The sequence below is a fragment of the Rhinopithecus bieti genome, unplaced genomic scaffold (assembly GCF_001698545.2).
Source record: "Rhinopithecus bieti isolate Rb0 unplaced genomic scaffold, ASM169854v2 scaffold_2435, whole genome shotgun sequence".
In the NCBI taxonomy this organism is placed as follows: Eukaryota; Metazoa; Chordata; class Mammalia; order Primates; family Cercopithecidae; genus Rhinopithecus; species Rhinopithecus bieti.
The window spans coordinates 2,155,237-2,169,413 of record NW_016803909.1 but is presented as its reverse complement, the minus strand read 5'-3'; the positions used below and the strand labels follow the sequence as shown (position 1 = coordinate 2,169,413).

General features: G+C 40.7%; 1 protein-coding gene across 2 annotated transcripts in view; it reads left to right on the top strand.

Annotated features, from left to right (window-relative positions):
* Positions 1–3,474: 3,474 nt before the first annotated feature.
* SLC25A21 (solute carrier family 25 member 21) overlaps positions 3,475–14,177 on the top strand; it is a 523,908-nt gene continuing 513,205 nt past the window's right edge. For both annotated transcript variants that reach the window (XM_017858964.1, XM_017858970.1), the window contains exon 1: positions 3,475–5,036. In XM_017858964.1, the coding sequence (XP_017714453.1) occupies positions 4,967–5,036 (70 nt within the window). In that variant the 5' untranslated portion in view covers positions 3,475–4,966. The remainder of the gene's footprint in view (positions 5,037–14,177) is intronic.

Sequence of the window (14,177 nt, the reverse complement as noted above, 5' to 3'; positions counted from 1 at the left end):
GACAGGGTCTCTCTGTTGCCCAGGCTAGAGTGCAGTGGCGCTATAATAGTCATAGTTCACTGCAGCTTTGAACTCTTTTCCTCAAGGGATCCTTCTGCCGCATGGGGTGGGGAGCCATTGCACTGGGGCAAACTATCTTTTTTTTTCTTGATACCCAAGAAAAAAATGTAACATAAATAACTGGATATATAATTCTGGAGATTCAGGGATGTTGGTTATTTCCATGGCTGGAAATAAGAATGGGGGAGTCATCAGTGTATGAAAATTACTTTTAACTAAGGCCCTGGATGAGAATCTGAGAAGAGAATCTGGATAAACAAAAGAAGAGAGTACATACCCAACCTCTGGAGCACTCCAATAGAGATTAGGTATAGGAGGAGGAAAACAGAAAAAAACAAGATCAGACCACACAGGAGTAAGAAATCCAGGAAAGTGAGGTATCATAGAAGCCAAGAGAAGGAAGTTTTTTTTTTTTTTTTTTTTTTGAGACAAGAGGTTTGCTCTTGTTGCCCAGGCTGGAGTGCAATGGCATGATCTCGGCTAACCACAACCTCTGCCTCCCGGGTTCGATCAATTCTCCTGCCTCAGCCTCCCGAATAGCTGGGATTACAGGCATGCGCCATCACACCTGGCTAATTCTGTATTTTTAGTAGGGACAGGGTTTCTCCATGTTGGTCAGGCTGGTCTGGAACTCCCGACCTCAGGTGATCTGCCCGTCTCGGCCTCCCAAAGCGCTGGGATTACAGATGTGAGCCACTGTGCCCAGCCCTTTGATTTTGACACAATCAGAAAAGAAAGTTTTTAAACAAAGGGTTGTCAGGTTTTTTCTTTTCTTTTTTCTTTTTTTTTCAAATGTTGCTGGAAAGTTAAATGATATCAGAGAAGTGACCTTTGGAACACTTGGCAATGTCTGGAGACATTTTTGGTTATCATAATCGGGAGGGAGTTGTTACTGGCATCTATTGGATTGAGGCCAGGGATGCTGCTAAATATCCAACAATGTACAGAACAGCCTCCCTCAACAAAAAGTTATCTGTCAACAGTTCTTCGGTCTGACTTAGAAAATTCATGCTGGCCAGGGCTCAGACCCAACATATTGGAAGGTCAATTTGGGAGGATGGCTTGAGTTCAGGAGTTCATGATTAGCCTAGGCAACTTGGTGAGATGCCATCACCATTAGATTTTTTGTTTGTTTGTTTTTGTTTTTTTGTTGTTTTAAAATAACAACAAGCCGAGCCTGGGCCTGGTGTCTCATGCCCGCAATCCCAGCATTTTGGGAGGCTGAGGCTGGTGGATAACTTGAGGCCAGGAGTTTGAAACCAGCTTGACCAACATGGTGAAACTCCTTCTGTACTAAAAACACAAAAATTAGCCAGGCGTCGTGGTGTGCACCTGTAATCCCATGTACTCAGGGTCCTGAGGAGAATCGCTTGAACCCGGGAGGCGGAGGTTAAAGTGAACTGAGATAGCGCCATAGAACTCCAGCCTGGGCAACAGGATGAGACTCCATCTCACAAAACAACAATAACAGCAACAACAACAAACTCCCAAAAATAGTAGCTTAATAATATAGCCTAATCATAAACATAATAAATATAGCCTAATGTCATATGTCTAATAATAAACATAGCGTGGCTGGGCCTGGTGTGACTCACACCTGTAATCCCAGCACTTTGGGAGGCATAGATGGGAAAATTGCTTGAGCCCAGCAGTTCCAGATCAGCCGGGCAACATAGAAAGAACTTGTCTCTACAAAATATTGTTTTAAAAATCAAAACAAAACAAAAAAACCCCATAGCCTACCAAATAGAGGGCTCCTAAATTATACTTAGGTTCAAATCAATACCTCAGCCGAATACTGTGTTATTTTGGGGAAGTTACTTAATCTCACTGCCAGTTTCCTCCTTTGTAAAACAGGAATGAGATAATGGATTACAAAATGCTTATTAGCCCAGTGCCTGGGAGAAGGTAAAGTCAATGAATGTTGTTATTACAATTGACTAGATAGGCTGAATATGGCCTGAAGGTAGCAGATTGCTCTTTACTTTTCTAGAACCTCCCCTATTCTCCCCAAACAACCCAATTATCCTTTAATATGTTCTTTCTAATCTGATACGAAACAAGAAATCAGATATCCACCCTTTAAAAAATTGGTTCTAACATTAGTTCTAAATGGATTTCTGCATGTTGATGGCTTAGAGGTTTTATTAACTCCTAGATTCCCAGTAATGTTCCTGAATGGTTTTTTTAGCCACTTGACAAATGATAGGGAAGTCAATAATTTAATCATGTAATTATCAACCAAGATCAGCTAAATAAATCAATAATTTAAAAAATATAATCTTCATACTTTAGCAGTTTTGCCCCATTAGGATATCACATCATTATTCAAAATAATAATAGAACAATGTGATAGAGGCTAGGGAATCTGAAATAGGTCAAGTAAATATTACCATTTTTTCCCAGCACTAAATCCAGCATTCCAATATTGGCCATGAGCAAATTTAGCTGCAGATGAGAATTACATTCCATTATCAGAGTGTTTAGCAGAGTGTTTAGCACAGTGAGTACTCGTTGGCTCTGTCTTCACTCTTGTTGACTCCCAACCTCTAGAATGTTCTCATGCCTAGGCCCCATATCCTCTAGTATTCTAGAGGTATAGGACTGGATTATATGTGGTATCAAGTCTTGCTTTTTTCACTCAAAGATATTTCTTCTAGCCCAGAGAGGTTAAAAAGAGGAAGTAACTTTTTAACAAGGATAACTGGGACTTCTCTAACTGAATCCATAGGGCTTTTTAGAGGCTGGGTTTTAGTGAGATACAAGCTTGCTCCCACCTACCCTGGATAAGATCTTCAGAGGGGAAGACACTCATGGAAATAATTATGTCAAAAGGTTGTCTTTAAATCTTGACCTGAAAGTATTATTGCATTTCCTGGATAATGTAGGGAAGGCAAAAATTTACTTACAAGGTGGATCTCCTCCATTAGACTGTACGTGGCATGGGGGAAGGGGATTTATAGTGATATTTGCAGTATCTAGGCAAGTGCTAACACTTAGTGAGCTCTCAGTGTAGAATTTGGTTCAGTGTGTGCATTGAGGTTTAATAGTTGTGACCAAATTTTTAAAAACTTAAAAAAAATGGAATTAATTTGTGGGGCTATTTGTGTGACAGAATGTAGTTTGTTTAGCCTGTGGTTAATATTTAAATCTACAATCCACTGCTATCAAAAGAAGGAATCCTGCGATGGAATCCCAGCTATACTATTACTCCTGAGTGATCTTGGAAAACTCAATTTCTGCTTTGAAAAATGAGGAAAACATTTTCTATGAGCTCTGAAATTCTGTGTCTATGCCTAATATATAACAGGTTCTCAATATTTGTTGAATAAGTGATTCTATATTGCACTGAAGATTCCATATTTAATTAGTAAAAGTCTGAAAGATATTGCCCAAAAGCCTTTATTCTATCAAGTTAGCAAAATTTCTGCAAACTATTTCTTGGTAAACATTTTCAAACTTAGCAGTTTTAATCAAATATTTAATGAAATGAAAACTTCATTTTGTGTATCTGATCACATAAGCAGCAAGTCTCCCCAATTCCTCAAGCACTTTAAATAATTTTGCCAGATATCACTGATCAACTTTTAATGACTCAGCCTAAGAAATAAAAAATCAAGTATGAAACCAAATTATTGCACTTGGTACATTAGAAATCACATAAATTGAACCATACTAATTGCTGATATTCAACGGTTTTGACCTCCAAAATGGCAATTTTATATGGCTCACACTAAATATGTTTAGCATTAAATAATGTGTTTTAAGAAATATTACAATAGGGCTTCTAAAGCCTCCCAGTTCTCTGTTTTACTCTTATCATCTCCTGTCTGTTAGGGGTGTGGCAGGTATTTTTGGAGAATTTCACAATCTTATATCTTTCATAGGCAACTTGTAGTTTAAAAAGAGTATAAATTAGTAGTTTTGTTTTGGTAACTATCCTAAGAGGCTAGTACGAATAACCAAACCTTTTATAGAGAGAATACACTGTAAGTTCCTTAATGTTCCTCAATTGTTTAGGTCAGTGGTTCACAACCTTTAACGTTCATGACAACCAACAGAGAACTTGTTTCTGGGCCCTATCCCTAGAGATTCTGATTCAGTTTAGGTCGGGGTGGGGCCCACGAATTTGATTTCCTAACAAATTCACAAATTATGCTACTGCTGTGGGTACTAAAACCACTTTTAAGAACCAGTGACCTGGGTACAGAAGAAACTACTGATAAGCAGGCTTTTTCTTCTTTTGGTCCTTAGGTAAATAAAACTCAAGTTGATGAGGTATGATTTTTACCTTAAATCAAAACCATTTTTGGTAAAGTACTACCTTAGCTCTATTGTAAGGTAAGTGTAAATTAGATTTGCTTTGACTTAGCTGCTACAGACCACAATTACAGGGTAACTAACTGAGGAATTTATTCACTTGTCCCTTCTTTTGAACCTCACTGTGCTCTGGCATGCCAGAAGGTGCAACGGTCGTCCCAGCTTTGCACTTGGCGCTCCAGGCCTGGGTCATTTCACTTGAGTTATAAGAGGCAGCGCGTCCAGTTTGACAAACTCTGCCGGAGGCTCCAGATAGAGAAGGGCGTGGGCGCCAATCTAGGAGACAAAGCCTGACCCGTTGCGAAGAGCCAACCCAACCCCATCCGCGAGTCTTATTTCCAGAGACATTTTCGGAGCCGAGGGCGCCTCTGCAAAAGCACTGCGGACAGGTTCCGACTCGCCGGAGACCGCGCGACGAATCTGCGCCTCGAACCCTCGCTTTCCAGCAGTCGCCGGATTGCTGCCCCACAGGGAGCCAACCCGCCCGAGGACCGGCCCAGCCCGGGCTCTCTAGATTCGTAGGCTGTGCAGGCGGCGAGCTCGCCCACGCATCTCAGCCCACTCCCTCGTCCTCCCCCCGGCGAAGATGTCAGCCAAGCCTGAAGTCGGCTTAGTGCGCGAGGCTTCTCAGCAGATCGTGGCCGGTGGTTCTGCAGGTAAGGCCACCCCGCCCTGCCCCGCCGGAGGCTAGTTGCTTTCCCCACCGCGTGTCCTGAAAACGTTTCCCAGACAGGTCTCCCTACTGAAGTTCTGCCGTCTTCCTCAACATTCCGCGCTCCGGGAGCAGTCCCTGAGCCCCTGGAAGCGCGACAGCAAAGGAGGCCGGGAGCTAACGGCGAGTACCGGGTGCCCCAAGTAGTGTTGCCTCGGCATCCGCGCCGGCCGCTCTCGGGTTCCCGGCATTCTCCGTTCCTAGCCTGTAAAGCAAGTGGGAGAGCCCCAAGGGCAGCGACTTTGAGGCGGTCTTTTTGTCTTGCAAGCTATTTTACTTGAAAATGAACCAGTTCCCTCTGACTTAGTTTTATCAATTGTAGAGTCTTTCTCCAAGCTCGCGAATCTTACATAAATCCTGCCTTCCTCATTAAAGTACTTACAGGACTCCACAGGACTTCTTATTGTATACTGTGCTTGCTTGGGGGATATTCGTGCCTTAAATAAAGATATTAAAATTAAATGCATATGTGACACACATAAACACCTTTAATATAATGGGCTCACGTTAATTTATAGAGTTATGCTGTGAGGAAAAAGTAAACCTTTAGGAAAAAATGTTGTAATTTCGGAAATACTTTTAAATGTAGCTGGAGAAAGTTACTAACCACGAGATGTGTTATGTGCAAGTATTTTAAAGCTATTTTAAAATATAAATTAGGATTTGGTTTAAAATTTAATCTTACAGTCATGCATTTTATTATAAATATATAATTAAAATAATTGCCATAATTGGCTCATCACCAGAAAACATTTTATAAATCTAGCCCTTCTTTCAATAAATTATATTATGGTAACTCTAATAAATCATGTTAAAGCAATGACTAGAAGATGTTTAATGATAACTTCGACTAGTAAAAGTTACTGTATTTTCAAACAAATTTGGACTTTTTGTAAGGGGCTACTGCAAATTATGACTGGTTATCATTATGTCATGACCTACTTGCATCTCAGGAGTACCATAAGCAGCCACGTGTGTCACTCACAATCTGTACACTTTCTTAAAGATGATATTTCATCAATATCACATTAGAACCATTCATTTCTTACAGAAAATTGTGAAATCAATCCCCCTTCCCCTTCCCCTTCCTTTCTTTGAGATGAAGTCTCGCTCTGTTGCCCAGACTGGAAGGCACCGGAGCTGGAGTGCAGTGGCGCGATCTCAACTCGCTGCACCCTCCGCCTCCGGAGTCCACTTGAGTAGCTGGAATTACCGATGCGCGTCACCACGCCGGCTATTTAAAAAAATTTTTTTTTGTAGAGATGGGCTTTCACCATGTTGCCAAGACTGGTCTCAACCTCCCGGGCTCAAGTGATCCTCCCACTGCAGCCTCCCGAGTAGCTAGGACTACAGGAACCCACCACCATGCCCATCTAATTTTTGGGGGGAGGTAGGGGAAGGGTATATATATTTTTTTGGTGGAGACAGGGTTTCACCATGTTGCCCAGGCTGGTCTCCAACGCCTGGGTTCAAGCAATCTGACCCCCTTGACCTCCCAAAGTGATGGGACTACAGGCGTGAGCCACCACCCATAGCAGTGGCCCCACTGCTTGCTCTTTCAGTTTTCCAATTGTCATGATGAATTTGCACCAATTTATTTACCGTTTTTGGTAAAATTCCACAATGCCTAAGGTTCTGTCTTCTGAACCTGACTCGTTGATTTGTAGTCTATGACCCTGATCAAAGAAAACTCAGCTCATCCAAAGAGAAAATGAGGCCAATTGATTAACATCCTAAGCTAAGACTAATGACTCATAAGCACCTGTATGCTAATTTATATGATCATACTAGGTATTAGGCACAGCTAAACTCAAAGAATGTTAAAAGTAGATCAAACTCGGCCAGGCACGGTGCCTCACGACTGTAATCCCAGCACTTTAGGAGGCCGAGGCAGGTGGATCACGAGGTCAAGAAATCGAGACCATCCTCCCCAACATGGTGAAACCTCATTTCTACTAAAAATACAAAAATCAGGTGGGCGTGGTGGTGCACGCCTGTAATCCCAGCTACTTGGGAGCCTGAGGCAGGAGAATCGCTTGAACCCGGGAGGCAGAGGTTGCGGTTAGCGGAGACCATACCACTGCACTCCAACCTGGCGACAGAAGGAGACTCTGTCTCAAAAAAAAAGTAGATCAAACTCTAATCTTACTTGCGCTGTTCTGAGTGATAAGTACTTGGCATAAATATGTGTGATTCCATCATATATTCTTATAAATGTAACTAATACAAATGCAAGTTAGGATATTTATAAGATAAATTAAAAATAGCAGCAAAGTTGATTTACATAGTTAATACTATGGAGTTATTAATAAATGATTAGAGTAATTTATACTTTCATAATAGTAAAAAAGAATTATATTTTCTTTTACTTGGCCAAAAACATTTTCATAAAACTTTATCTTTATTGATACATGTGGGCTAATCATATTATATATACTTGGTCAAGGGCCAGATAGAAATCAATACACAAGAGAGGAAGAATTTTAATAAAAACAGAAAATGCATTAGAATCTCTGGCACTGTAGTTCTAATCACTGATATTGTCCTTGAATACAACACTTGTGGGGTGTGTGTGTGTATGTGTGTGATGACCTTTTGTTTGTAAAGGCCAAAGATACAGGCTGGCTTTCTTAGAGGAAAAAGAAAAGAAACTAGGAGGTTTATTAGAGAGATACCAGGGTATCTGGTGGAATTCAAGGTCTGGGATGCATTCTTGGAGCAAACTGGAATAAGGGGCTGGAGTGCTGAGGATAACTCAGGAAGTGAAGTCTCTCCTTCTCTTCTCTTTAAATAGTCAAATGTTCCTAAGGCAGCAGGGAGGCAGGTAATATATAGGGTCCCAAGTATTACTACTACACCTGTCAGGATGGCTTGCACATTCTGACATTTACCTGGTAAGGAGTAAGCATGCCCAAATGCAGTCAGATAGTTTATTAGTTATACAGACAGCAAAAGCAAGACATCATAGTGCCAGCTCTCTGTGCCCATAGCACCACAGTCAGCACTGAACAGAAGAGACCAGAGGATAGGTGGGATGAGGGGGTCACTCTGCTGTTAAGGATCTACCTCTAAACCACAGCTATGCAGTTTTATAGACTTATGTTGAGGTCTGCAGCTGTAACTTACGTGGGGGTAAGGTGGAAAGTCTTGCATTCAACTGAAACTAGGGAGAGGGAAGAGAAGCGGCCTTGTGGCAGTCTTCCACAGGACAGCAGCTCCTCCCCAGGCTGCTTATCTACCCTTTCACTTGGAGAAATCACAGGGCATTCTGCCAAGGCTCAGTGCAGTCTGTGGTCTAACCTTGCCTGCCTGGTCCATGTGGAGATATAAGAGGTTGTCAGGGTGCCACACTTTGAAGCTATTTCCCTGTGCTCCCCTGGTGTCCTCCTCAGTCCTCTTTCTCACAGTTGACTGTTTTTTTTTTTTTTGTTGTTGTTGTTGTTGTTGTTGTTCTTTAGTCTGTGTATCAGAATGTGATCCCCAAAAGCTTCCATGTATATATGCTCTTGACTTCTTTTTCCTGGAGAGAGTGAGAGACTAACTTGCTTTTTTTTTTGGTTCTAGTCCAAAATCCTGGGGAAAGACTAACAATAACCCAGCATTAGTAGGGGCCCACCTATGTACCAATCAACTGTAGCTAATCCCTATGCAGATTGGTGGGACAGGTGAGGTAGGGAACTTCAGGGGAGATTATTTTCCAGAGAAACCAGATACATCATGAAATGGGCAATAGGTATTTTCTGTAACGATATAGGTCTGTCTTTTATAAGAAGATGGTTTGCAATATTTTCATTTAAAAGACTAAAGAGATTGATGCACTGACAGTTGCCTGGACAATACATTACACGTCAGAGGAAACTGATGCATACATCTAAAGCTTGGTCTTTAAATGTAAATTTAAAGATTCAGGTGAGAGAATCACAGAAGCCAATAATGAGTCAGAGAAACCAATGATGAGAGCTTCAGGAAGATCAACAAGGACTAGCATTGTTGAGCAAGATGAGAATGAGAAGAGGTTACTGGATCAGACCCTTGGTACTCAAAATGTGGTCCATGGATGAGCTGCAGGAAGGAGTATGGTAGCATCTGGAAGTTTGTTGAAAATGTAGGATCCTAGGCCTCACCTACTGTAACTACCCCAGCAGGTTCACCTTGCCTGCTGCCTAGACAGAGCCGATTTATCAAGACAGGAGAATTGCAATAGAGAAAGAGTAATTCACTCAGAGCCAGCTGTGTGGGAGACTGGAGTTTTATTATTACTCAAATCAGTCTCCCCAAGCATTGAGGGTGGGGGAGTGCAGTCAGAGAGTCAGGAGTGCTGATTGGTCAGGTCGGAGATGAAATCATAGAGAGTCAAAGCTGTCTTATGCTGAGTCAGTTCCTGGGTGGGGGCTACAAGATCAGATGAGCCAGTTAGATGTAGGTGATGCCAGCTGATCCATCAAGTGCAGGGTCTGCAAAATATCTCAAGCACTGATCTTAGGCTTTACAATAGTGATGTTATCCCCAGGAGAAACTTGGGAAGGGTCAGAATCTTGTAACCTCCAGCTGTGTGACTCCTAAACCATAATTTCTAATCTTTTGGCTAATTTGTTAGTCCCACAAAGGCAGTCTAGTCTCCAGGCAAGAAGGGGTTCTGTCTTGGGAAAGGGCTATTATCATCTTTGTTTTAAACTGTAAACTATAAATGAAGTTCCTGCCAAAGTTAGTTTGGCCTTTACCCAGGAATGAACAAGGACAGCTTGGAGGTTAGAAGCAAGATGGAGTTGGTTAGGTCAGGTTTATTTCACTGTCTCAGTTACAATTTTGCAATGTTTCACTACCATATCGGAATCTGCATTTTGGGAGGGCCTCAGGTCATTGATTTGCACTTTAAAATTTAGAAGCACTGTTTAGAAGTTTAAGTTTAGAAGACCTTTGAGAAAAAAAGGCTCTATAGAGGGGGAAGGTCAAAGCCAAATTGCAGAGAACTGCAAGTAAAATCTTTCTTGGTTTTCACTTCTGACCGGACAGAAGAATGAATTTCATACTCCCTATTATATGCCCTCAGTTTAGCTTTCAGTCTTATTTTTCACTCCTCTCCTACACATTTTATTCAGTTTCTCCTGAACAGGTCTGCTGACCATTCTTGACTGTTACTTGTACTTTACACCTTTATTCCTGATTCCCTAGAATATCTTACCTCTTACTTTTTTTTGAAGCTAATATTTTTATTTGTATGGAGATAAGGAAACAACCTGGTTCATTAGGTTTTCTTAACTGAAAGGCTAGAGGCTTTCGATCCCCGTTAGAATATATAGCAGGATTAGAGGTAACTGGTGAGATATTGTGCTAAATAAAATGCAAATATTTCCTCTCACTAATTGTTTGCCTAATGGCTTCAAAACACCTAAAAAGAACTTTCCTAGCTTCATCAAGAAGATATATCTCTACCTATTGAAATTCCATCCATTTTCCAAGGCCCAGATTGAAAATGATTTTTTGCATAAATGTTTCCCAGATGGACTCTATAGTCAATCCAGCTTTAACATTCTTATTAACATATGAATGATGCAAATAATAAAACAAGCTAATATTTATTGAGTAAATACTAAATGCCAGATCCAGTTCTAAGCTTTGCATGTGTTAACATTTTTAATCCTTACGACAACTTCACAAGGCAAGCACTATTATAACCCCCACTTACAGAAACTGATGCACAGGGGAATAATGAAGGTGCCATAGTTGCACATACTTGCAACAATTTCTATAGCAGTTGGAAAGACAAAGTCAAGTCCTTATAATCTCTGTAGCTGTAATTAGTTTACATTCCTTAAAATAACTGTTTTACCTACAAATACAATCTGTACAGACTTTCCACTAAGTAGTATCTTGCTCACTCCAAATCATTTCATCTATCTAGGCAAACATTATCCTTTAGCCAAGATAAAATTTAGTTATTTTACTTCTCCATCCATTCAGGGCCTCTACGTGCAGTTGGACACATTGTGGGCTGAAAAAGAGCTCTGGACATGAGACCAAGTAGGAGTTGAAATCTAGCACATGCTCTGCTCCATGATTTGTGCATCCTAGAACAGACATGTGTTCACTTGGGGGAAGGGACACCTTTTTCTCTTTCTCACAAAGACACCAAATGGATTGACATAAGGTCTGACAGAATTCCCCTAAACATGTTGGGGCTCCCAAGATCTCTGGCCTCAGCAGCCCCCTGCATATGACATCATTACTCTGTCTACACATCAGCAGGGGTCTAGGAGGCTCCCCTGTCATGTGCTTGATCAGCTCTAACTTGGAGCTAGAAGCATGGGTCCGTATCAGACCTTCCCATTCTGCCTAATGATCAGTTTGGACCCTTCCATGTGTTCCCAAAGACCACGGGGTAGTTCTTATTTCCCATGTCATATAGGATCAGGCCCACTCAGATGATCATTCTCCCCAAACTCTCACAGTGATTTTGTACCCAACCTCAGAACCTCCCAGGATCTGTGACGATGTCCTCTTAGCCCCCTGAGTGGTCCTGTTCTTACTAGGACCCGTCAGGCTTCCTCCTGAGGTCACTCCTAGGCCTTGTCCACACTGAATTTCCTTCCATAGTGGCAACTCTACTACCCTCCTTCTGCCTCCCAGAATCTTTTACTCATATTCCTCAAAGACTTCCAGTCCCACTCTGAATGCCTTCTATAGCATTATCACCTTCTATGTGTCGTGTATGTGAGATCACCGTGCTAGCAAGACTGATTTATTTTCCAAAATTTCCAGGTTGCTCTTTCATCCTTTCCAGTGTTACCTTAGTCCTTGGCATCTTTCTTTTTTTTTTTTTTCAGTCGGAGTCTCACTTTGTCGCACAGGCTGGAGTGCAGTGGCGCCATCTTGGCTCACTGCAACCTCAGCCTTCTAGGTTCAAGTGATTCTTTTGCCTCAGCCTTCCAAGTAGCTGGCATTATAGGTGCCCACCACCATGCCTGGCTAATTTTTGTATTTTTAGTAGAGATGAGGTTTCACCATGTTGGTCAGGTTGGTCTCAAACTCCTGGCCTCAAGTGATCAGCCCACCTCAACCTCCCAAAGTGCTGGGATTACAGGCATGAGCCACTGCACCCAGCCAGTCCCTGGCATCTTATAAGTACATGTCCATCAATTACTCTGTTTTTACTTTGTGTATCTCCCTGCAGTTCATTGCTTTCATTTAAATTAATTGTTTTAGTTCAAAGTGTTCTGGGAACAAGTTTTCCAATCTTGCACTAAACACAGTTCAAGTACTTTGTGTAGTGTTATCTCATTAATCACCTTCAAAGAGTGAAATGAAAGACTTTTTTGAGGGAGGGAAAACTGGGATTAATGAATAGGCTTTTGGGAGATTAATTATCTGAGAGTATATGCAAATGCTGCAATATTTTAATAGGGAGAGAGTCCAAGGCTTTTAACCTAAAAAGGCTAATGAAAAGATGCAAGATGCTTTCAAATTTCTTAGGTATCTTCATTTTCACAAGATTACTCCCTTTTCTTACTCTAATATCATAGTTAAAATACAGTTAAAATAAATGCCTTAATGGTATGTATACTAGAAGTCCTTTGGATTTTAATTTGAACTACATAATAAAAGGGCTTATACACTGGGGGGTAATCAAGGTTAAAATTTTGATCAAGGAAAATTCTTTTTCAAAATGGTGCAAAGGGGATGCACATCTGATTTGGATAAATGGCACCTTTGGAAATTCAGGATTTGGGAAACTAATTCTTTGATAATAAGTAGCAGGTTGTACTGAAACAGGTGAGCCTTTATGACACATCAAAGGGTGGCTGGAACCCATTATCTGGGTAATTAGGGAGAAAAAAAACCCCTTATTTCAAGCACATAGGAGGAAGCAACCCTATTGCTCAAATTAATTATAAAATACTTTTAAAAGATGTATTTTAAGTAAAATGTAGTCTTGTCTCTCTTTAAGAAAATCTAGTTCTCAAAAATCAGAATTTAAGAACAAATAAAATATGAGTTGCATAACCACATTTTAAAGGATTTCTTACTTTAGACTACCTTCCTGAAAGATGTTTTAAAAGTATAACTACCCTTAATATGTGGCTATGTGATTCAACTGACATAAAACTTAAAACAACTTTTACACAATGTTTTAAAACCATGTGGTTAAACCAGCCCTTCCTCACCTCCCCTTTGCCCCCCAGCCTTGACTACAACATCTTAGGGTATTGGAAACCAGGTGTTTCAGAGTATAGCAAGTAGGGGCTCAGAAATGTTTGTTGATCATATTAACAAATAAATATGAAAAGTCCAAGCCATAGAATATTCTTAGGCTCCTACTATGAAGACAGAGAAATATTCAGGGATTCTAGTCATTAGATAATACTTACAACAATACTGTATAAATGATTTATACATTTTAAAGTATTATCATTCTACTCTGCTATCAAACATTGAATTTATTCCTTCTCTCTTCCTGTATGTTTATACACTTTAACCCACTTTTCTTCATCTTCCCCACTCCTCCCAATTCACCCTTCCCTGGTGGTACCTTTAAAATGGCAATGAATGAAAGGAACCAGGTTAAAAGTGCAGGATTTTTACAGTTGTACTACATTTTGATTGATTTTTCTTACCAATTTCCTTTTTTTTTTGCTTTCATTCTCATATTGTTATTGTATCTAAATTAGAAGATAGTTATTTTCCAAGTGATTAGTATCTTTATTATGTTTGTGTCAATTATTTTGACACTTTGATGTTATCATGGTTTATATACATTGTAAATATTCTATTAGATCTGTATTTTTTCATTATTATCTGTAGGCCTTGTATAAATTTGCTGGTGTTGCCAGAAAAATGCACCACAAGCTGGGCAGCTTAAGCAACAGAAATTTCTTCTTTCGTTGACTCCTTCTGGAGGCAGTGAGGGAGAATCTGACCCATGCGTCTCTCCTAGCTTCTGGCAGTTGCCAGCAATGCTTGGTATTCCTTGGCTTGTGTACACATTACTCCAATCTCTGCCTCCCTTGTTACTTGGTGTTCTCTCCCTATCTTTTTTTTTTTTTTTTTTTTGAGACGGAGTCTCACTCTGTCGCCCAGGCTGGAGTGC